The sequence below is a fragment of the Salvelinus alpinus genome, chromosome 4 (genome assembly GCF_045679555.1).
Source record: "Salvelinus alpinus chromosome 4, SLU_Salpinus.1, whole genome shotgun sequence".
Lineage (NCBI taxonomy): Eukaryota > Metazoa > Chordata > Actinopteri > Salmoniformes > Salmonidae > Salvelinus > Salvelinus alpinus.
The window spans coordinates 20539754-20565766 of record NC_092089.1 but is presented as its reverse complement, the minus strand read 5'-3'; the positions used below and the strand labels follow the sequence as shown (position 1 = coordinate 20565766).

The following is a 26013-nucleotide window of genomic DNA, read 5'->3' as shown; positions in this document are numbered from 1 at the left end:
GAGGGGGACTAGTGTCCTCCATCGCAGGTCAAGTGGCTCTAAATTAAACTTCTGTTGTCGGGGTTGAGGAGGAGAGGCCACAGAGCGCTTTCAGGGACTGAGGCAGTTCATACCTACAGTGCGAACGCATCACTGTATATCGTTCAATACAGTGTTGCAAAATTCCAGGTACTTCCCCAAAAATCCTGCGTTTTCTAGAAATCCCGGTTGGAAGATTACCGGAATCAGGAGGGAATAAGCAGGAAATCCGTGAATCTTTCAAATGGGATTTCTGAAAAACCTAGTTTAGCAAAGTGATTGTAATTTGGGCGTTCCAGAAGTCCTCATACATACCGTTGTTTCCCAGGGTCTTCATCATGACCTCTGTCTGGGCGAACTCATAGCTGTAGTCCTGTTCTGAGGAGGCCTCGCTGGCTGTCTCTACGTCTACCTCTACATAGCTCTCCCTGGGGGATGCATGTTCCCTCTCCAGCTCCTTCAGACGCTCACGCCGCTTCCGCCCAGGCAGGTTTATCCTACAACACACAGGATGTACACTCAGTTCCTGCTTCTACAGCACACAGGATGTACACTCAGTTCCTGCTTCTACAACACACAGGATGTACACTCACTTCCTGCTTCTACAGCACACAGGATGTACACTCAGTTCCTGCTTCTACAACACACAGGATGTACACTCACTTCCTGCTTCTACAGCACACAGGATGTACACTCACTTCCTGCTTCTACAGCACACAGGATGTACACTCACTTCCTGCTTCTACAACACACAGGATGTACACTCACTTCCTGCTTCTACAACACACAGGATGTATACTCACTTCCTGCTTCTACAACACACAGGATGTACACTCAGTTCCTGCTTCTACAGCACACAGGATATACACTCACTTCCTGCTTCTACAACACACAGGATGTACACTCAGTTCCTGCTTCTACAGCACACAGGATATACACTCACTTCCTGCTTCTACAACACACAGGATGTACACTCAGTTCCTGCTTCTACAACACACAGGATGTACACTCAGTTCCTGCTTCTACACCATACAGGATATACACTCAGTTCCTGCTTCTACACCATACAGGATGTACACTCAGTTCCTGCTTCTACAACACACAGGATGTAAACTCAGTTCCTGCTTCTACAGCACACAGGATGTACACTCAGTTCCTGCTTCTACAACACAGGATATACACTCAGTTCCTGCTTCTACACCATACAGGATGTAAACTCAGTTCCTGCTTCTACACCATACAGGATATACACTCAGTTCCTGCTTCTACACCATACAGGATGTACACTCAGTTCCTGCTTCTACACCATACAGGATGTAAACTCACTTCCTGCTTCTACACCATACAGGATGTACACTCACTTCCTGCTTCTACACCATACAGGATGTACACTCACTTCCTGCTTCTACACCACCTGGCAGATAAAGGATGTAACAATTCCAGCAACATTCCTCAAATTCTCAGGTTTTCCAGAAATCCTGATTGGAGGGTTCTGGATTTCCTGCTGTTTTTGGGAATATTTACAAGTAGGATTTCTGGAAAATCTCTAGTTAACTTTGTCCAGTAGATGTTCATGTTCTGTAGAGAAACTCCTCACCTGAAGAAGTGGTTGTTGCCCCATAATATGCGGTCTCCATGCCACAGGTGGACCAAGGACTCAGTCATGGTTCCATTCACACAGGTTCTGTTGGAGCAGAGCAATACAGTCTGATGACGTCATATTGAGGTGTGTTGTGGGAGAGTAGACATCCCATCCTGCTGTACCTCCTCTTCCACACAGAAAGTAATACAACACATCAAATATCCCCGAACAACAGTAAAGACTATCAATGAGATATCCTCATATCACCCACCAACAGTAAAGACTATCAATGAGATATCCTCATATCACCCAACAACAGTAAAGACTATCAATGAGATATCCTCATATCACCCAACAACAGTAAAGACTATCAATGAGATATCCTCATATCACCCAACAACAGTAAAGACTATCAATGAGATATCCTCATATCACCCACCAACAGTAAAGACTATCAATGAGATATCCTCATATCACCCACCAACAGTAAAGACTATCAATGAGATATCCTCATATCACCCACCAACAGTAAAGACTATCAATGAGATATCCTCATATCACCCACCAACAGTAAAGACTATCAATGAGATATCCTCATATCACCCACCAACAGTAAAGACTATCAATGAGATATCCTCATATCACCCAACAACAGTAAAGACTATCAATGAGATATCCTCATATCACCCACCAACAGTAAAGACTATCAATGAGATATCCTCATATCACCCACCAACAGTAAAGACTATCAATGAGATATCCTCATATCACCCAACAACAGTAAAGACTATCAATGAGATATCCTCATATCACCCACCAACAGTAAAGACTATCAATGAGATATCCTCATATCACCCAACAACAGTAAAGACTATCAATGAGATATCCTCATATTTCATAGATAGCCTTTACTGGGACGGGTGGTGGGGGAGAGGGAGGGAGAGGCAGGGAGGGAGAGAGGGGGGGGGGGGGCAGGCAAGGAGGGAGGGAGAGAGAGGGAGGGAGAGAGGGGGAGGGAGGGAGAGGCAGGGAGGGAGAGAGGGGGAGGGAGGGAGGGAGAGGCAGGGAGGGAGAGGGAGGCAGGCAGGCAAGGAGGGAGGGAGGGAGGGAGAGGCAGGGAGGGAGAGGGGAGGCAGGCAGGCAAAGAGGGAGGGAGGGAGGGAGGGAGGGAGGGAGGGAGGGAGGGAGGGAGGGAGGGAGGGAGGGAGGGAGGGAGTTTGATATCAAAGCAGGAGGTTGAGATCAGAAATACCTCAGCTATGAGGTCATGAGAAACTCCAGTCAGGTCCAGTTCACTCATCCATGTGCGTGTGTGTGTGTGTGTACTGTGTGTGTGTGTGTACTGTGTATTTGTGTGTGTGTATTGTGTGTGTACTGTGTGTGTGCGTACTGAGTGTGTGCATTAGCTCACCTGGCATTCTCTATAGGGGTGAGGGTGACCTCCCCCCCATCTGGGCTGATCTCCAACACACAGTGTTCTGACTGGATACCAATCCCGAAGAGCTGGATGTCCTGAGAGGTGTCTGCACCCACACGCGTGTGTTCCTACACACACACACACACACACACACACACACACACACACACACACACACACACACACACACACACACACACACACACACACACACACACACACACACACACACACACACACACACACACACACACACACACACACACACACAGATGATAATTTCCCATTATTCATGTGGGTCAGGTCCTACTTCATCCAATGGCAGGTTGACATCTGATCTGACGCAACAGACTGCAATCCAGTTTCCCCCACAGACACACAGACACACAGGCTCAGATATGTACCACTTATATTACTGGGGATATTTTGCCATTACTTCCCCACTGATATCATGAGGCCATTTTAATCTGCTACAATACCTTTCTCCTTTCATCAATGGGGAACGAGATACTACACAAAAACTAAGTTAGTGAATCACTTAGTGAGGTCAGTGAAAAAGCTGATTGCTGTCCACTCTAAACTCTCTCTCTCCCTTTCTCTCTCTCTCCCCTTCTCTATCTTTCTCTCCCTCTCTCCCCTTCTCTCTCTCTCTCTCTCTCCCTTCTCTCTCTCCCCCCTTGTCTTTCCCTCTCTCATCACAGAGTGGGTGTAGTTAAACAAACACCCCACTCCTAGAGGATGTCCGACACTCCTTCCCTCCTGCAGCTGTATCAGCTACTTAACATAACCCCAGTAAGTCAGGCTCTTGTTCATTCCATTGTGTGTGTGGGTGTCATTCCACACTGGTATGCAGGGCAGGCTATCTGTCCAGGCCGGGGCCCAGACACAGACCTGTTGTTCTGTAGGCCTGAAGGAGGCGTGGCTGCTGTCTCACATGCCCCTCTACTCTCTCTCTCTCTCTCTCTCTCTCACCCTGCCCCTCTACTCTCTCTGTCTCTCTCTCTAATCCTGCCCCTCTACTCTCTCTCTCTCTCCCCCTGCCCCTCTGCTCTCTCTCTCTCTCTCTCTCTCTCTCTCTCTCTCTCTCACCCTGCCCCTCTACTCTCTCTGTCTCTCTGTCTCTCTCTCTCTCTCTCACCCTGCCCCTCTGCTCTCTCTCTCTCTCTCTCTCTCCCCCTGCCCCTCCGCTCTCTCTCTCTCTCTCCCCCTACCCCTCTACTCCCTCTCTCTCTCACCCTCTCTCTCTCTCTCTCTCTCTCTCTCTCTCTCTCTCTCTCTCTCCCCCTGCCCCTCTGCTCTGTCTCTCTCTCTCCCCGCCCCTTTACTCTCTCTCTCTCTCTCTCTCTCTCTCTCTGTCTCTCTGCTCTGTCTCTCTCTCCCTATACAGTATAGTACATAGGGCTCTGTTTGGGACAGCCTCAGTCTCTCTCTGTTCCTCTCAGCCACTGAGCCAGTTGTCTGTCAGCGCTGTGACTATGTGTCCACTCCCTTTCCTTTCCTGTGTTCTCATAGCATCATCCTACTGTAGTGTACACCAGAGCGCTGTAGTTAGAGAGTTGGGACAATACCATTCCTGCATTATGATGCATTTACATGACACTTCAACATTCTATGGCAGCGAGCTGGCGCACCCCCAGAGAAATGATTTAGTGTAGAGGTGCTGATTAAAGGGGAATAAACTGTAAGCTATAAAACAAAGAAAGAGAGTCACACTCTATATATAAACTCCCAGGCATTTATTGGGTACAACATCACTGTGCCTTCTTCAGGGTGCCTGAGAGCAGAGGGTGCCTCCTTCAGGGTTCCTGAGAGCAGAGGGTGCCTCCTTCAGGGTGCCTGAGAGCAGAGGGTGCCTCCTTCAGGGTGCCTGAGAGCAAAGGGTGCCTCCTTCAGGGTGCCTCCTTCAGGGTGCCTGAGAGCAGAGGGTGCCTCCTTCAGGGTGCCTTCTTCAGGGTGCCTGAGAGCAGAGGGTGCCTCCTTCAGGGTGCCTGAGAGCAGAGGGTGCCTCCTTCAGGGTGCCTCCTTCAGGGTGCCTGAGAGCAGAGGGTGCCTCCTTCAGGGTGCCTGAGAGCAGAGGGTGCCTCCTTCAGGGTGCCTCAAGAAGGCACAGTGATTACGAAACGTTGGTGGTTTATTCAATAAATTCCTAGGAGTTTATATATAGTGTGGGACTCTCTTTATTAATTTGTATAGCCATGTTAGTTCCCCATTAACAATACACAGTGTATTTCTAAACAACGCTATGTAAGTGAATGTCTACAATATTCTCTAAATATATATCTCTGGTGTCTACTACACAGACTACAGGCTAGCATCATCCTACTGTACTGTCTACTATACAGACTACAGGCTAGCATCATCCTACTGTACTGTCTACTACACCGACTACAGGCTAGCATCATCCTACTGTACTGTCTACTACACAGACTACAGGCTAGCATCATCCTACTGTACTGTCTACTATACAGACTACAGGATAGCATCATCCTACTGTACTGTCTACTACACAGACTACAGGCTAGCATCATCCTACTGTACTGTCTACTACACAGACTACAGGCTAGCATCATCCTACTGTACTGTCTACTATACAGACTACAGGCTAGCATCATCCTACTGTACTGTCTACTACACAGACTACAGGCTAGCATCATCCTACTATACTGTCTACTACACAGACTACAGGCTAGCATCATCCTACTGTACTGTCTACTACATAGACTACAGGCTAGCATCATCCTACTGTACTGTCTACTACACAGACTACAGGCTAGCATCATCCTACTGTACTGTCCACTACACAGACTACAGGCTAGCATCATCCTACTGTACTGTCTACTATACAGACTACAGGCTAGCATCATCCTACTGTACTGTCTACTACACAGACTACAGGCTAGCATCATCCTACTGTACTGTCTACTACACAGACTACAGGCTAGCATCATCCTACTGTACTGTCTACTACACAGACTACAGGCTAGCATCATCCTACTGTACTGTCCACTACACAGACTACAGGCTAGCATCATCCTACTGTACTGTCTACTACACAGACTACTGGCTAGCATCATCCTACTGTACTGTCTACTATACAGACTACAGGATAGCATCATCCTACTGTACTGTCTACTATACAGACTACAGGCTAGCATCATCCTACTGTACTGTCTACTATACAGACTACAGGCTAGCATCATCCTACTGTACTGTCCACTACACAGACTACAGGCTAGCATCATCCTACTGTACTGTCCACTACACAGACTACAGGCTAGCATCATCCTACTGTACTGTCTACTACACAGACTACAGGCTAGCATCATCCTACTGTACTGTCTACTATACAGACTACAGGCTAGCATCATCCTACTGTACTGTCTACTACACAGACTACAGGCTAGCATCATCCTACTATACTGTCTACTACACAGACTACAGGCTAGCATCATCCTACTGTACTGTCTACTACACAGACTACAGGCTAGCATCATCCTATTGTACTGTCTACTACACAGACTACAGGCTAGCATCATCCTACTGTACTGTCCACTACACAGACTACAGGCTAGCATCATCCTACTGTACTGTCTACTATACAGACTACAGGCTAGCATCATCCTACTGTACTGTCTACTACACAGACTACAGGCTAGCATCATCCTACTGTACTGTCTACTACACAGACTACAGGCTAGCATCATCCTACTGTACTGTCTACTACACAGACTACAGGCTAGCATCATCCTACTGTACTGTCCACTACACAGACTACAGGCTAGCATCATCCTACTGTACTGTCTACTACACAGACTACTGGCTAGCATCATCCTACTGTACTGTCTACTATACAGACTACAGGATAGCATCATCCTACTGTACTGTCTACTATACAGACTACAGGCTAGCATCATCCTACTGTACTGTCTACTATACAGACTACAGGCTAGCATCATCCTACTGTACTGTCCACTACACAGACTACAGGCTAGCATCATCCTACTACACAGACTACAGGCTAGCATCATCCTACTGTACTGTCCACTACACAGACTACAGGCTAGCATCATCCTACTGTACTATCTACTACACAGACTACAGGCTAGCATCATCCTACTGTACTGTCTACTATAAAGACTACAGGATAGCATCATCCTACTGTACTGTCTACTATACAGACTACAGGCTAGCATCATCCTACTGTACTGTCTACTATACATATACAGGCTAGCATCATCCTACTGTACTGTCTACTACACAGACTACAGGCTAGCATCATCCTACGGTACTGTCTACTACACAGACTACAGGCTAGCATCATCCTACTGTACTGTCCACTACACAGACTACAGGCTAGCATCATCCTACTGTACTGTCTACTACACAGACTACTGGCTAGCATCATCCTACTGTACTGTCTACTATACAGACTACAGGATAGCATCATCCTACTGTACTGTCTACTATACAGACTACAGGCTAGCATCATCCTACTGTACTGTCTACTACACAGACTACAGGCTAGCATCATCCTACTGTACTGTCTACTACACAGACTACAGGCTAGCATCATTCTACTGTACTGTCTACTATACAGACTACAGGATAGCATCATCCTACTGTACTGTCTACTATACAGACTACAGGCTAGCATCATCCTACTGTACTGTCTACTACACAGACTACAGGCTAGCATCATCCTACTGTACTGTCTACTACACAGACTACAGGCTAGCATCATCCTACTGTACTGTCCACTACACAGACTACAGGCTAGCATCATCCTACTGTACTGTCTACTACACAGACTACTGGCTAGCATCATCCTACTGTACTGTCTACTATACAGACTACAGGATAGCATCATCCTACTGTACTGTCTACTATACAGACTACAGGCTAGCATCATCCTACTGTACTGTCTACTATACAGACTACAGGCTAGTATCATCCTACTGTACTGTCCACTACACAGACTACAGGCTAGCATCATCCTACTGTACTGTCTACTACACAGACTACAGGCTAGCATCATCCTACTGTAGTGTCTACTACACAGACTACAGGCTAGCATCATTCTACTGTACTGTCCACTACACAGACTACAGGCTAGCATCATCCTACTGTACTATCTACTACACAGACTACAGGCTAGCATCATTCTACTGTACTGTCTACTATACAGACTACAGGATAGCATCATCCTACTGTACTGTCTACTATACAGACTACAGGCTAGCATCATCCTACTGTACAGTCTACTATACAGACTACAGGCTAGCATCATCCTACTGTACTGTCTACTATACAGACTACAGGCTAGCATCATCCTACTGTACAGTCTACTATACAGACTACAGGCTAGCATCATCCTACTGTACTGTCTACTATACAGACTACAGGCTAGCATCATCCTACTGTACTGTCTACTATACAGACTACAGGCTAGCATCATCCTACTGTACTGTCTACTATACAGACTACAGGCTAGCATCATCCTACTGTACAGTCTACTATACAGACTACAGGCTAGCATCATCCTACTGTACTGTCTACTATACAGACTACAGGCTAGCATCATCCTACTGTACTGTCTACTATACAGACTACAGGCTAGCATCATCCTACTGTACTGTCTACTACACAGACTACAGGCTAGCATCATCCTATTGTACTGTCTACTACACAGACTACAGGCTAGCATCATCCTACTGTACAGTCTACTATACAGACTACATGCTAGCATCATCCTACTGTACAGTCTACTATACAGACTACAGGCTAGCATCATCCTACTGTACTGTCCACTACACAGACTATAGGCTAGCATCATCCTATTGTACTGTCTACTATACAGACTACAGGATAGCATCATCCTACTGTACTGTCTACTATACAGACTACAGGCTAGCATCATCCTACTGTACTGTCTACTACACAGACTACAGGTGTTGTGGTTGGTGCTGTGGTTGGTGTTGTGGTTGGTGTTGTGTGGTTGTGGTTGGTGTTTGGTTGGTGTTGTGGTTGGTGTTGTGGTTGGTGTTGTAGTTGGTGTGTGGTTGTGGTTGGTGTTGTGGTTGTGGTTGGTGTTGTGGTTGGTGTTGTGTACCTTTAGGTAGTAAACCAGCAGCTCATTGAGGGCGGGGTCTGCGTTCAGGTTGACCAGGAAGCACTTGTCCTCTCCAACTTTGATCCCAGACGTCTCCAGGGAGATCCCCATACTCTCTAGCTGCTGCTGGCGCTCCTGTGGAAATACAACAAACATACAAGTCATTTTACCTCTGCACAGACAGTTACTACCAACGGTTTAGTCCGAATGCAGAAGCTTCCATGTGATGTGAATGTGCTAAATGAATGTGAGTGAGTGAGTAGGTTACCGTAGCAATCTCCTCTGTGTTGCGTAGTTTCTGCTCCCAGGTAACAGTCATCTCCTGGATCAGCTTCTCTGACTCCTGAAGCCTCTCCTTCAGCTCTGGAGCCTTTAGAGACTGGAACATAGACACACAGAGACACACACGGACCAGTCAGAACGGACCAGCCAGGACAGACCAGCCAGGACGGACCAGTAAGAACGGACCAGTCAGAACGGACCAGCCAGGACGGACCAGTCAGAACGGACCAGTCAGAACGGACCAGCCAGGACGGACCAGTCAGAACGGACCAGCCAGGACGGACCAGCCAGGACGGACCAGTCAGAACGGACCAGCCAGGACGGACCAGTCAGAACGGACCAGCCAGGACGGACCAGTCAGAACGGACCAGTCAGGACGGACCAGTCAGAACGGACCAGTCAGGACGGACCAGTCAGAACGGACCAGCCAGGACGGACCAGTCAGAACGGACCAGCCAGGACGGACCAGCCAGGACGGACCAGTCAGAACGGACCAGCAAGGACGGACCAGCCAGGACGGACCAGTAAGAACGGACCAGCCAGGACGGACCAGTCAGAACGGACCAGCCAGGACGGACCAGTCAGAACGGACCAGTCAGGACGGACCAGTCAGAACGGACCAGCCAGGACGGACCAGCCAGGACGGACCAGTCAGAACGGACCAGTCAGGACGGACCAGCCAGGACGGATCAGTCAAAACGGACCAGCCAGGACGGATCAGTCAAAACGGACCAGCCAGGACAGACCAGCCAGGACGGACCAGCCAGGACGGACCAGTCTAAACGGACCAGCCAGGACGTGTGTGTGTGGTGTGTGTGTGTCTCCTACCTCAGCCTGAGAGAGCTGTACTCTGAGTTTCTCCACTTCCTCCCGGAGCTCTCTGATGATCCGTGCGTTGGGGTCTTCATTGACGACGGCGTGGTTGACGATCCTCTTGGCGCGGTCTGCGTAACGCAGCGTGGACAACGTCTCCTCGTAGTTATCAGCTGCTGGGCTCACCGTGGCGATCATACACGTCTTACTGTTGCCACCCAGGTTGTCCTGGCAACACCGAGGGAGGGGAACAAACAGTTGAATTGATAGACAGTTGTAACGTTGTGTTGGTGATGTGAACAGTACGGTAGTACAGCAGTTGTAATGTTGTGTTGGTGATGTGAACAGTACAGTAGTACAGCAGTTGTAACGTTGTGTTGGTGATGTGAACAGTACGGTAGTACAGCAGTTGTAACGTTGTGTTGGTGAATGTGAACAGTACAGCAGTTGTAACGTTGTGTTGGTGATGTGAACAGTACAGTAGTACAGCAGTTGTAATGTTGTGTTGGTGATGTGAACAGCAGTTGTAACGTTGTGTTGGTGATGTGAACAGTACAGTAGTACAGCAGTTGTAACGTTGTGTTGGTGATGTGAACAGTACGGTAGTACAGCAGTTGTAATGTTGTGTTGGTGATGTGAACAGTACAGTAGTACAGCAGTTGTAACGTTGTGTTGGTGATGTGAACAGTACAGTAGTACAGCAGTTGTAATGTTGTGTTGGTGATGTGAACAGTACAGTAGTACAGCAGTTGTAATGTTGTGTTGGTGATGTGAACAGTACAGTAGAACAGCAGTTGTAATGTTGTGTTGGTGATGTGAACAGTACAGTAGTACAGCAGTTGTAACGTTGTGTTGGTGATGTGAACAGTACAGTAGTACAGCAGTTGTAACGTTGTGTTGGTGATGTGAACAGTACAGTAGTACAGCAGTTGTAACGTTGTGTTGGTGATGTGAACAGTACGGTAGTACAGCAGTTGTAACGTTGTGTTGGTGATGTGAACAGTACAGTAGTACAGCAGTTGTAATGTTGTGTTGGTGATGTGAACAGTACAGTAGTACAGCAGTTGTAATGTTGTGTTGGTGATGTGAACAGTACGGTAGTACAGCAGTTGTAACGTTGTGTTGGTGATGTGAACAGTACGGTAGTACAGCAGTTGTAATGTTGTGTTGGTGATGTGAACAGTACAGTAGTACAGCAGTTGTAATGTTGTGTTGGTGATGTGAACAGTACAGTAGTACAGCAGTTGTAACGTTGTGTTGGTGATGTGAACAGTACAGCAGTTGTAATGTTGTGTTGGTGATGTGAACAGTACAGCAGTTGTAATGTTGTGTTGGTGATGTGAACAGTACAGTAGTACAGCAGTTGTAATGTTGTGTTGGTGATGTGAACAGTACGGTAGTACAGCAGTTGTAATGTTGTGTTGGTGATGTGAACAGTACAGTAGTACAGCAGTTGTAACGTTGTGTTGGTGATGTGAACAGTACAGTAGTACAGCAGTTGTAATGTTGTGTTGGTGATGTGAACAGTACGGTAGTACAGCAGTTGTAACGTTGTGTTGGTAATGTGAACAGTACAGTAGTACAGCAGTTGTAACGTTGTGTTGGTGATGTGAACAGTACAGCAGTTGTAATGTTGTGTTGGTGATGTGAACAGTACGGTAGTACAGCAGTTGTAATGTTGTGTTGGTGATGTGAACAGTACAGTAGTACAGCAGTTGTAACGTTGTGTTGGTGATGTGAACAGCAGTTGTAACGTTGTGTTGGTGATGTGAACAGTACAGTAGTACAGCAGTTGTAACGTTGTGTTGGTGATGTGAACAGTACAGTAGTACAGCAGTTGTAACGTTGTGTTGGTGATGTGAACAGTACAGTAGTACAGCAGTTGTAATGTTGTGTTGGTGATGTGAACAGTACGGTAGTACAGCAGTTGTAATGTTGTGTTGGTGATGTGAACAGTACAGTAGTACAGCAGTTGTAACGTTGTGTTGGTGATGTGAACAGTACGGTAGTACAGCAGTTGTAACGTTGTGTTGGTGATGTGAACAGTACGGTAGTACAGCAGTTGTAATGTTGTGTTGGTGATGTGAACAGTACAGTAGTACAGCAGTTGTAATGTTGTGTTGGTGATGTGAACAGTACAGTAGTACAGCAGTTGTAATGTTGTGTTGGTGATGTGAACAGTACAGTAGTACAGCAGTTGTAATGTTGTGTTGGTGATGTGAACAGTACAGTAGTACAGCAGTTGTAATGTTGTGTTGGTGATGTGAACAGTACAGTAGTACAGCAGTTGTAATGTTGTGTTGGTGATGTGAACAGTACAGTAGTACAGCAGTTGTAACGTTGTGTTGGTGATGTGAACAGTACGGTAGTACAGCAGTTGTAACGTTGTGTTGGTGATGTGAACAGTACAGCAGTTGTAACGTTGTGTTGGTGATGTGAACAGTACAGCAGTTGTAACGTTGTGTTGGTGATGTGAACAGTACAGTAGTACAGCAGTTGTAATGTTGTGTTGGTGATGTGAACAGTACGGTAGTACAGCAGTTGTAATGTTGTGTTGGTGATGTGAACAGTACAGTAGTACAGCAGTTGTAATGTTGTGTTGGTGATGTGAACAGTACAGTAGTACAGCAGTTGTAACGTTGTGTTGGTGATGTGAACAGTACAGTAGTACAGCAGTTGTAACGTTGTGTTGGTGATGTGAACAGTACAGTAGTACAGCAGTTGTAATGTTGTGTTGGTGATGTGAACAGTACAGTAGAACAGCAGTTGTAACGTTGTGTTGGTGATGTGAACAGTACGGTAGTACAGCAGTTGTAACGTTGTGTTGGTGATGTGAACAGTACAGTAGAACAGCAGTTGTAACGTTGTGTTGGTGATGTGAACAGTACAGTAGTACAGCAGTTGTAACGTTGTGTTGGTGATGTGAACAGTACAGTAGAACAGCAGTTGTAACGTTGTGTTGGTGATGTGAACAGTACGGTAGTACAGCAGTTGTAATGTTGTGTTGGTGATGTGAACAGTACAGTAGTACAGCAGTTGTAATGTTGTGTTGGTGATGTGAACAGTACAGTAGTACAGCAGTTGTAATGTTGTGTTGGTGATGTGAACAGTACAGTAGTACAGCAGTTGTAATGTTGTGTTGGTGATGTGAACAGTACAGTAGTACAGCAGTTGTAACGTTGTGTTGGTGATGTGAACAGTACAGTAGTACAGCAGTTGTAATGTTGTGTTGGTGATGTGAACAGTACAGTAGTACAGCAGTTGTAATGTTGTGTTGGTGATGTGAACAGTACAGTAGTACAGCAGTTGTAACGTTGTGTTGGTGATGTGAACAGTACAGTAGTACAGCAGTTGTAACGTTGTGTTGGTGATGTGAACAGTACAGTAGTACAGCAGTTGTAACGTTGTGTTGGTGATGTGAACAGTACAGTAGTACAGCAGTTGTAATGTTGTGTTGGTGATGTGAACAGTACTGTAGTACAGCAGTTGTAATGTTGTGTTGGTGATGTGAACAGTACAGTAGTACAGCAGTTGTAACGTTGTGTTGGTGATGTGAACAGTACAGTAGTACAGCAGTTGTAATGTTGTGTTGGTGATGTGAACAGTACAGTAGTACAGCAGTTGTAATGTTGTGTTGGTGATGTGAACAGTACAGTAGAACAGCAGTTGTAATGTTGTGTTGGTGATGTGAACAGTACAGTAGTACAGCAGTTGTAATGTTGTGTTGGTGATGTGAACAGTACAGTAGTACAGCAGTTGTAATGTTGTGTTGGTGATGTGAACAGTACAGTAGTACAGCAGTTGTAACGTTGTGTTGGTGATGTGAACAGTACAGTAGAACAGCAGTTGTAATGTTGTGTTGGTGATGTGAACAGTACAGTAGTACAGCAGTTGTAATGTTGTGTTGGTGATGTGAACAGTACAGTAGTACAGCAGTTGTAATGTTGTGTTGGTGATGTGAACAGTACAGTAGTACAGCAGTTGTAACGTTGTGTTGGTGATGTGAACAGTACAGTAGTACAGCAGTTGTAATGTTGTGTTGGTGATGTGAACAGTACAGTAGTACAGCAGTTGTAATGTTGTGTTGGTGATGTGAACAGTACAGTAGTACAGCAGTTGTAATGTTGTGTTGGTGATGTGAACAGTACAGTAGTACAGCAGTTGTAACGTTGTGTTGGTGATGTGAACAGTACAGTAGTACAGCAGTTGTAACGTTGTGTTGGTGATGTGAACAGTACAGTAGTACAGCAGTTGTAATGTTGTGTTGGTGATGTGAACAGTACTGTAGTACAGCAGTTGTAATGTTGTGTTGGTGATGTGAACAGTACAGTAGTACAGCAGTTGTAATGTTGTGTTGGTGATGTGAACAGTACGGTAGTACAGCAGTTGTAATGTTGTGTTGGTGATGTGAACAGTACAGCAGTTGTAATGTTGTGTTGGTGATGTGAACAGTACAGTAGTACAGCAGTTGTAATGTTGTGTTGGTGATGTGAACAGTACAGCAGTTGTAATGTTGTGTTGGTGATGTGAACAGTACAGCAGTTGTAATGTTGTGTTGGTGATGTGAACAGTACAGTAGTTGTAATGTTGTGTTGGTGATGTGAACAGTACAGTAGTACAGCAGTTGTAATGTTGTGTTGGTGATGTGAACAGTACAGCAGTTGTAATGTTGTGTTGGTGATGTGAACAGTACAGCAGTTGTAATGTTGTGTTGGTGATGTGAACAGTACGGTAGTACAGCAGTTGTAATGTTGTGTTGGTGATGTGAACAGTACAGTAGTACAGCAGTTGTAACGTTGTGTTGGACAGGAGGTGTGTGTTAGTACCCTGATCAATAGACAGTACAGCGAGGACCAGAGAGACAGGAGGTGTGTGTTAGTACCCTGATCAATAGACAGTACAGCGAGGACCAGAGAGACAGGAGGTGTGTGTTAGTACCCTGATCAATAGACAGTACAGCGAGGACCAGAGTGACAGGAGGTGTGTGTTAGTACCCTGATCAATAGACAGTACAGCGAGGACCAGAGTGACAGGAGGTGTGTTAGTACCCTGATCAATAGACAGTACAGCGAGGACCAGAGTGACAGGAGGTGTGTGTTAGTACCCTGATCAATAGACAGTACAGCGAGGACCAGAGTGACAGGAGGTGTGTGTTAGTACCCTGATCAATAGACAGTACAGCGAGGACCAGAGTGACAGGAGGTGTGTTAGTACCCTGATCAATAGACAGTACAGCGAGGACCAGAGTGACAGGAGGTGTGTGTTACTACCCTGATCAATAGACAGTACAGCGAGGACCAGAGAGACAGGAGGTGTGTGTTAGTACCCTGATCAATAGACAGTACAGCGAGGACCAGAGTGACAGGAGGTGTGTGTTAGTACCCTGATCAATAGACAGTACAGCGAGGACCAGAGTGACAGGAGGTGTGTTAGTACCCTGATCAATAGACAGTACAGCGAGGACCAGAGTGGCAGGAGGTGTGTGTTAGTACCCTGATCAATAGACAGTACAGCGAGGACCAGAGAGACAGGAGGTGTGTGTTAGTACCCTGATCAATAGACAGTACAGCGAGGACCAGAGAGACAGGAGGTGTGTGTTAGTACCCTGATCAATAGACAGTACAGCGAGGACCAGAGTGACAGGAGGTGTGTGTTAGTACCCTGATCAATAGACAGTACAGCGAGGACCAGAGTGACAGGAGGTGTGTTAGTACCCTGATCAATAGACAGTACAGCGAGGACCAGAGTGACAGGAGGTGTGTGTTAGTACCCTGATCAATAGACAGTACAGCGAGGACCAGAGAGACAGGATGTGTGTGTTAGTACCCTGATCAATAGACAGTACAGCGAGGACCAGAGTGACAGGAGGTGTGTGTTAGTACCCTGATCAATAGACAGTACAGCGAGGACCAGAGCGACAGGAGGTGTGTGTTAGTACCCTGATCAATAGACAGTACAGCGAGGACCAGAGTGACAGGAGGTGTGTGTTAGTACCCTGATCAATAGACAGTACAGCGAGGACCAGAGTGACAGGATGTGTGTTAGTACCCTGATCAATAGACAGTACAGCGAGGACCAGAGTGACAGGAGGTGTGTTAGTACCCTGATCAATAGACAGTACAGCGAGGACCAGAGTGACAGGAGGTGTGTTAGTACCCTGATCAATAGACAGTACAGCGAGGACCAGAGTGACAGGAGGTGTGTTAGTACCCTGATCAATAGACAGTACAGCGAGGACCAGAGTGACAGGAGGTGTGTGTTAGTACAGACCTTGAGGAGCCAGGTGAGGACAGAGTCTCTGTAAGGAACAAACTTATTCTTCCCCCCCTTCCCTGCAGACTGGTCCGCCAGCGCAGAGATCACACAGCCCAGTGTGGTAAGAGACCTGCACACACACACACACACACACACACACACACACACACACACACACACACACACACACACACACACACACACACACACACACACACACACACACACACACACACACACACACACACACACACACACACACACACACAGGGAGAAAGACACTCAACATACCACAATGATATATCCATACATACATGTCTTGCATCTGAGTATAATCAACCAATAAAACATGTCTAAAAAGGGATTTCACAGTTTCATAAACCAACAGAAGTTGACTTCCTGTATTACAGTGACTGTATCATCATATGATCCATTACATTTACTGAACATAACATCTAAACAGTAGAGGTAATGGATGTTAACGGGAGGGGACATCTAAACAGTAGAGGTAATGGATGTTAACGGGAGGGGACATCTAAACAGTAGAGGTAATGGATGTTAACTGGGAGGGGACATCTAAACAGTAGAGGTAATGGATGTTAACTGGGAGGGGACATCTAAACAGTAGAGGTAATGGATGTTAACGTGGAGGGGACATCTAAACAGTAGAGGTAATGGATGTTAACGGGAGGGGACATCTAAACAGTAGAGGTAATGGATGTTAACGGGAGGGGACATCTAAACAGTAGAGGTAATGGATGTTAACTGGAGGGGACATCTAAACAGTAGAGGTAATGGATGTTAACTGGAGGGGACATCTAAACAGTAGAGGTAATGGATGTTAACTGGAGGGGACATCTAAACAGTAGAGGTAATGGATGTTAACGGGAGGGGACATCTAAACAGTAGAGGTAATGGATGTTAACGGGAGGGGACATCTAAACAGTAGAGGTAATGGATGTTAACTGGAGGGGACATCTAAACAGTAGAGGTAATGGATGTTAACTGGAGGGGACATCTAAACAGTAGAGGTAATGGATGTTAACGGGAGGGGACATCTAAACAGTAGAGGTAATGGATGTTAACGGGAGGGGACATCTAAACAGTAGAGGTAATGGATGTTAACTGGAGGGGACATCTAAACAGTAGAGGTAATGGATGTTAATGGGAGGGGACATCTAAACAGTAGAGGTAATGGATGTTAACTGGAGGGGACATCTAAACAGTAGAGGTAATGGATGTTAACGGGAGGGGACATCTAAACAGTAGAGGTAATGGATGTTAACGGGAGGGGACATCTAAACAGTAGAGGTAATGGATGTTAACGGGAGGGGACATCTAAACAGTAGAGGTAATGGATGTTAACTGGAGGGGACATCTAAACAGTAGAGGTAATGGATGTTAACGGGAGGGGACATCTAAACAGTAGAGGTAATGGATGTTAACTGGAGGGGACATCGACACAGTAGAGGTAATGGATGTTAACGGGAGGGGACTTACCTGTTGATGTTGCTGCCCTCCTTCAGCCTCTCCCCTGCAGCTCCAGTTTTAGACACACGCTCACTACCAGCCAGGTCCACCAGGCTCATCTTGCTCACCTTCTCCCCTGAGTTCTACACGCACGCACGCACGCACGCACGCACGCACGCACGCACACACACACACACACACACACACACACACACACACACACACACACACACACACACACACACACACACACACACACACACACACACACACACACACACACACACACACACACACACATCCCCCAAACAGACCAAACGAAGAGAGATTAATATGATAGTAGTTAGTAGCTCTGAACTCAGAGGTCATCCCTTTAACCTCTCATTACAACAGTAATAACACAAACTGTTGTTCAGATACATTACTGTGTGTTGTCTAACGACAGGTCACTAAGAGAATCCTTGTCTTATAAAGTAAAATGGTGGTGTGAGTTCTGAAGGATGACATGGTGGTGGTGGTGTGTGTGTGCGCGCGTGTATTCGTGCGTGCGTGCGTGTGCGTGTGTGAGTGTGCGTGCGTGCCCTGACACTGACCCCAGACTTCAGGTCGTAGAGTGTCTGTGTGACGATGATGCTGAAAACGGCGTGGGAACGACTGCTCTCCTCATTCATATTGGTGGCCGCCACCGTCCTCGACTTATTCCCCTCCGACATCAACACCTCAATGTCCTACAAAGAGAGAGAGAGAGCGCGAGAGAGAGAGAGTGAGGGAGAGGGAAAAGAGAGAGAGAGAGAGAGAGAGAGAGAAAAGAGAGAGAGAGAAAAGAGAGAGAAAGAGAGAGAGAGTGAGGGAGAGGGAAAAGAGAGAGAGAGAGAGAAAAAAGAGAGAGAGAGAGAGAGGGAGTGGGAGAGTGAGAGAGAGAGAGAGAGAAGAGAGAGTGAGGGAGAGGGAAAGAGAGAGAGAGAGAGAGAGAGAGAGAGAGAGAGAGAGAGAGAGAGAGAGAGAGAGAGAGAGAGAGAGTGATGTCTGTGTACTGTCCACCTCTCAGAGAGCAAAGTAAATACCTTTAACCAGGCAGTCTCTATAACAACCCATTCAGGAAGTATCAGCGTGTGGCTCAGTGCCATCATGTGATCATTCAACTGGGTCATAGCAGGCAGGCAGCGGTTAGGTGGACTGGGCTATGGATGGAGGGACGATGGAAGGAGTGGACTATGGATGGAGGGACTATGGAAGGAGTGGACTATGGATGGAGGGGACTATGGATGGAGGGGACTATGGATGGAGGGACTATGGAAGGAGTGGACTGGATGGAGGGCATGGGGAGGGACTATGGATGGGCAGTGGACTGATGGAGGCATGGAGGGGGACTATGAGATGGAGGGGGACTATAGGTGGAGGGACTATGGATGGAGGGACTATGGATGGAGGGACTATGGATGGAGGGACTATAGATGGAGGGACTATGGATGGAGGGACTGGATGGATGGAGGGGACTATGGATGGAGGGGACTATGGATGGAGGGGACTATGGATGGAGGGACTATGGATGGAGGGACTATGGATGGAGGGACTATAGATGGAGGGACTATAGATGGAGGGACTATGGATGGAGGGACTATAGATGGAGGGACTATAGATGGAGGGACTATGGATGGAGGGACTATGGATGGAGGGACTATAGATGGAGGGGACTATGGATGGAGGGACTATGGATGGAGGGGACTATGGATGGAGGGGACTATGGATGGAGGGGACTATGGATGGAGGGACTATGGATGGAGGGACTATAGATGGAGGGACTATGGATGGAGGGACTATGGATGGAGGGACTATGGATGGAGGGACTATGGATGGAGGGACTATGGATGGAGGGACTATGGATGGAGGGGACTATGGATGGAGGGACTATGGATGGAGGGACTATGGATGGAGGGACTATGGATGGAGGGGACTATGGATGGAGGGACTATGGATGGAGGGGACTATGGATGGAGGGACTATGGATGGAGGGACTATAGATGGAGGGACTATAGATGGAGGGACTATGGATGGAGGGACTAGGATGGAGGGACTATGGATGGAGGGACTATGGATGGATGGGACTATGATGGAGGGACTAGGATGGAGGGACTATGGATGGAGGGACTATGGATGGAGGGACTATGGATGGAGGGACTATGGATGGAGGGACTATGGATGGAGGGACTATGGATGGAGGGGACTATGGATGGAGGGACTATGGATGGAGGGACTATGGATGGAGGGGACTATGGATGGAGGGACTATAGATGATGGAGGGACTATGGATGGAGGGACTATGGATGGAGGGACTATGGATGGAGGGACTATGGATGGAGGGACTATGGATGGAGGGGACTATGGATGGAGGGACTATAGATGGAGGGACTATGGATGGAGGGACTATGGATGGAGGGACTATGGATGGAGGGGACTATGGATGGAGGGACTATAGATGGAGGGACTATGGATGGAGGGACTATGGATGGAGGGACTATGGATGGAGGGGACTATGGATGGAGGGACTATAGATGGACTATGGATGGAGGGGACTATGGATGGAGGGACTATGGATGGAGGGGACTATGGATGGAGGGACTATGGATGGAGGGACTATAGAGGGACTATGGATGGAGGGGACTATGGATGGAGGGACTATGGATGGAGGGACTATGGATGGAGGGACTATGGATGGAGGGACTATGGATGGAGGGACTATGGATGGAGGGGACTATGGATGGAGGGGACTATGGATGGAGGGGACTATGGATGGAGGGACTATGGATGGAGGGACTATAGATGGAGGGACTATAGATGGAGGGACTAGGATGGAGGGGACTATGGATGGAGGGACTATAGATGGACTATGGATGGAGGGGACTATGGATGGAGGGACTATGGATGGAGGGACTATGGATGGAGGGACTATGGATGGAGGGACTATGGATGGAGGGGACTATGGATGGAGGGACTATGGATGGAGGGGACTATGGATGGAGGGGACTATGGATGGAGGGACTATGGATGGAGGGGACTATGGATGGAGGGGACTATGGATGGAGGGGACTATGGATGGAGGGACTATGGATGGAGGGACTATGGATGGAGGGACTATGGAAGGAGGGGACTAGGATGGAGGGGACTATGGAAGGAGTGGACTATGGATGGAGGGACTATAGATGGAGGGGACTATGGATGGAGGGACTATAGATGGAGGGGACTATGGATGGAGGGACTATGGATGGAGGGACTATGGATGGAGGGACTATGGATGGAGGGACTATGGATGGAGGGACTATGGATGGAGGGACTATGGATGGAGGGACTATGGATGGAGGGACTATGGATGGAGGGGACTATGGATGGAGGGACTATGGATGGAGGGGACTATGGATGGAGGGACTATGGATGGAGGGACTATGGATGGAGGGGACTATGGATGGAGGGACTATGGATGGAGGGGACTATGGATGGAGGGACTATGGATGGAGGGACTATGGATGGAGGGACTATGGATGGAGGGACTATGGATGGAGGGACTATGGATGGAGGGACTATGGATGGAGGGACTATGGATGGAGGGACTATGGATGGAGGGACTATGGATGGAGGGACTATAGATGGAGGGACTATGGATGGAGGGACTATGGATGGAGGGACTATGGATGGAGGGACTATGGAAGGAGTGGACTATGGATGGAGGGACTATAGATGGAGGGACTATGGATGGAGGGACTATGGATGGAGGGACTATGGATGGAGGGACTATGGATGGAGGGACTATAGATGGAGGGACTATGGATGGAGGGACTATGGATGGAGGGACTATGGATGGAGGGGACTATGGATGGAGGGACTATAGATGGAGGGACTATGGATGGAGGGACTATGGATGGAGGGACTATGGATGGAGGGACTATAGATGGAGGGACTATGGATGGAGGGACTATGGATGGAGGGACTATGGATGGAGGGACTATGGATGGAGGGACTATGGATGGAGGGACTATGGATGGAGGGACTATGGATGGAGGGACTATGGATGGAGGGACTATGGATGGAGGGACTATAGATGGAGGGACTATGGATGGAGGGACTATGGAAGGAGTGGACTATGGATGGAGGGACTATAGATGGAGGGACTATGGGTGGAGGGACTATGGATGGAGGGACTATAGATGGAGGGACTATGGATGGAGGGACTATAGATGGAGGGACTATGGATGGAGGGGACTATAGATGGAGGGACTATGGATGGAGGGGACTATAGATGGAGGGACTATAGATGGAGGGGACTATGGATGGAGGGACTATGGATGGAGGGACTATGGATGGAGGGACTATGGATGGAGGGACTATAGATGGAGGGACTATGGATGGAGGGACTATAGATGGAGGGACTATGGATGGAGGGGACTATAGATGGAGGGGACTATGGATGGAGGGACTATGGATGGAGGGGACTATGGATGGAGGGACTATGGATGGAGGGACTATGGATGGAGGGACTATGGATGGAGGGACTATGGATGGAGGGACTATGGATGGAGGGACTATAGATGGAGGGACTATGGATGGAGGGGACTATGGATGGAGGGACTATGGATGGAGGGACTATAGATGGAGGGGACTATGGATGGAGGGACTATGGATGGAGGGACTATGGATGGAGGGGACTATGGATGGAGGGACTATGGATGGAGGGACTATGGATGGAGGGACTATGGATGGAGGGACTATAGATGGAGGGACTATGGATGGAGGGGACTATAGATGGAGGGGACTATGGGTGGATGGGACTATGGATGGAGGGACTATGGATGGAGGGACTATAGATGGAGGGACTATAGATGGAGGGACTATGGATGGAGGGACTATGGATGGAGGGACTATGGATGGAGGGACTATGGATGGAGGGGACTATGGATGGATGGGACTATAGATGGAGGGGACTATGGATGGAGGGACTATAGATGGAGGGACTATGGATGGAGGGGACTATAGATGGAGGGACAATGGATGGAGGGGACTATGGATGGAGGGACTATGGATGGAGGGACTATGGGTGGATGGGACTATGGATGGAGGGGACTATGGATGGAGGGGACTATGGGTGGATGGGACTATGGATGGAGGGACTATGGATGGAGGGACTATAGATGGAGGGACTATGGATGGAGGGACTATGGATGGAGGGACTATGGATGGAGGGGACTATGGATGGAGGGACTATGGATGGAGGGGACTATGGATGGAGGGACTATGGATGGAGGGGACTATGGATGGAGGGACTATGGATGGAGGGGACTATGGATGGAGGGACTATGGATGGAGGGACTATGGATGGAGGGACTATGGATGGAGGGACTATGGATGGAGGGGACTATAGATGGAGGGACTATGGATGGAGGGGACTATGGATGGAGGGACTATAGATGGAGGGGACTATGGATGGAGGGACTATGGATGGAGGGACTATGGATGGATGGGACTATGGATGGAGGGACTATGGATGGAGGGACTATGGATGGAGGGGACTATAGATGGAGGGGACTATGGATGGAGGGGACTATGGATGGAGGGACTATGGATGGAGGGGACTATGGATGGAGGGACTATGGATGGAGGGGATGGAGGGACTATGGATGGAGGGGACTATGGATGGAGGGACTATGGATGGAGGGGACTATGGATGGAGGGGACTATGGATGGAGGGACTATGGATGGAGGGGACTATGGATGGAGGGGACTATGGAAGGAGGGACTATGGATAGAGGGACTATGGATAGAGGGACTATGGATGGAGGGGACTATTACTATCTATAGTAACACAGTTCTCTATCTATAGTAATACACAGTGCTATATGGTAACACACAGTTCTCTATGGTAACACACAGTTCTCTATGGTAATACACAGTTCTCTATGGTAATACACAGTTCTCTATCTATAGTAATACACAATGCTATATGGTAACACACAGTTCTCTATGGTAATACACAGTTCTCTATGGTAATACACAGTTCTCTATGGTAATACACAGTTCTCTATGGTAATACACAGTTCTCTATGGTAATACACAGTTCTCTATGGTAATACACAGTTCTCTATGGTAATACACAGTTCTCTATCAATAGTAATACACAGTTCTCTATGGTAATACACAGTTCTCTATCAATGGTAATACACAGTTCTCTATGGTAATACACCGTTCTCAATAAATGGCAATACACAGTTCTCTATGGTAATACACAGTTCTCTATGGTAATACACAGTTCTCTATCAATGGTAATACACAGTTCTCTATGGTAATACACAGTTCTCTATGGTAAAACACAGTTCTCTATCTATAGTAATACACAGTTCTCTATCAATGGTAATACACAGTTCTCTATGGTAATACACAGTTCTCTATGGTAATACACAGTTCTCTGTGGTAATACACAGTTCTCTATCTATAGTAATACACCGTTCTCTATGGTAATACACAGTTCTCTATGGTAATACACAGTTCTCTCTATGGTAATACACAGTTCTCTATCTATAGTAATACACAGTTCTCTATGGTAATATGGTAATACACCGTTCTCTATCAATGGTAATACACAGTTCTCTATCTATGGTAATACACAGTTCTCTATCTATGGTAATACACAGTTCTCTATGGTAATACACAGTTCTCTATGGTAATACACAGTTCTCTATCTATGGTAATACACAGTTCTCTATGGTAATACACAGTTCTCTATGGTAATACACAGTTCTCTATCTATGGTAATACACAGTTCTCTATGGTAATACACAGTTCTCTATCTATGGTAATACACAGTTCTCTATCAATGGTAATACACAGTTCTCTATGGTAATACACAGTTCTCTATGGTAATACACAGTTCTCTATGGTAATACACAGTTCTCTATGGTAATACACTGTTCTCTATGGTAATACACAGTTCTCTATGGTAATACACAGTTCTCTATGGTAATACACAGTTCTCTCTCTATGGTAATACACAGTTCTCTATCTATGGTAATACACAGTTCTCTATCTATGGTAATACACAGTTCTCGATCTATGGTAATACACAGTTCTCTATCTATAGTAATACACCGTTCTCTATGGTAATACACAGTTCTCTATGGTAATACACAGTTCTCTATCTATGGTAATACACAGTTCTCTATGGTAATACACCGTTCTCTATGGTAATACACAGTTCTCTATGGTAATACACCGTTCTCTATGGTAATACACAGTTCTCTATGGTAATACACAGTTCTCTATCTATGGTAATACACAGTTCTCTATCAATAGCAATACAGTTCTTTATGGTAATACACAGTTCTCTATGGTAATACACAGTTCTCTATCTATGGTAATACACAGTTCTCTATTATGGTAATACACAGTTCTCTATGGTAATACACAATTCTCTATGGTAATACACAGTTCTCTATGGTAATACACAGTTCTCTATCTATGGTAATACACAGTTCTCTATGGTAATTCACGTGTCTCTATCTATGGTAATTCACAGTTCTCTATCTATGGTAATACACAGTTCTCTATGGTAATACACAGTTCTCTATGGTAATACACCGTTCTCTATTGCGATACACAGTTCTCTATCTATGGTAATACACAGTTCTCTATAGTAATACACAGTTCACTATCTATGGTAATACACAGTTCTCTATGGTAATAGACTGTTCTCTATGGTAATATACCGTTCTCTATGGTAATACACAGGTCTCTATGGTAATACACAGGTCTCTATGGTAATACACAGGGCTCTATGGTAATACACAGGTCTCTATCTATGGTAATACACAGTTCTCTATGGTAATACACCGTTCTCTATGGTAATACACAGTTCTCTATCTATGGTAATACACAGTTCTCTATGGTAATACACTGTTCTCTATGGTAATACACAGTTCTCTATGGTAATATACTGTTCTCTATGGTAATACACCGTTCTCTATGGTAATACACAGGTCTCTATGGTAATACACTGTTCTCTATGGTAATACACAGGTCTCTATG

General features: G+C 46.7%; 1 protein-coding gene across 3 annotated transcripts in view; it reads right to left on the bottom strand.

Moving 5' to 3' along the window:
• LOC139572993 (kinesin-like protein KIF13A) overlaps positions 1–26013 on the bottom strand; it is a 154023-nt gene that overhangs the window by 21971 nt on the left and 106039 nt on the right. For all 3 annotated transcript variants that reach the window (XM_071395939.1, XM_071395940.1, XM_071395941.1), the window contains exons 8-16: positions 18540–18674; positions 17977–18089; positions 16492–16606; positions 10237–10449; positions 9395–9505; positions 9127–9261; positions 3012–3145; positions 1616–1702; positions 334–515 (exon numbers count right to left, since the gene is read on the bottom strand). In XM_071395939.1, the coding sequence (XP_071252040.1) occupies positions 334–515; positions 1616–1702; positions 3012–3145; positions 9127–9261; positions 9395–9505; positions 10237–10449; positions 16492–16606; positions 17977–18089; positions 18540–18674 (1225 nt within the window). The remainder of the gene's footprint in view (positions 1–333; positions 516–1615; positions 1703–3011; positions 3146–9126; positions 9262–9394; positions 9506–10236; positions 10450–16491; positions 16607–17976; positions 18090–18539; positions 18675–26013) is intronic.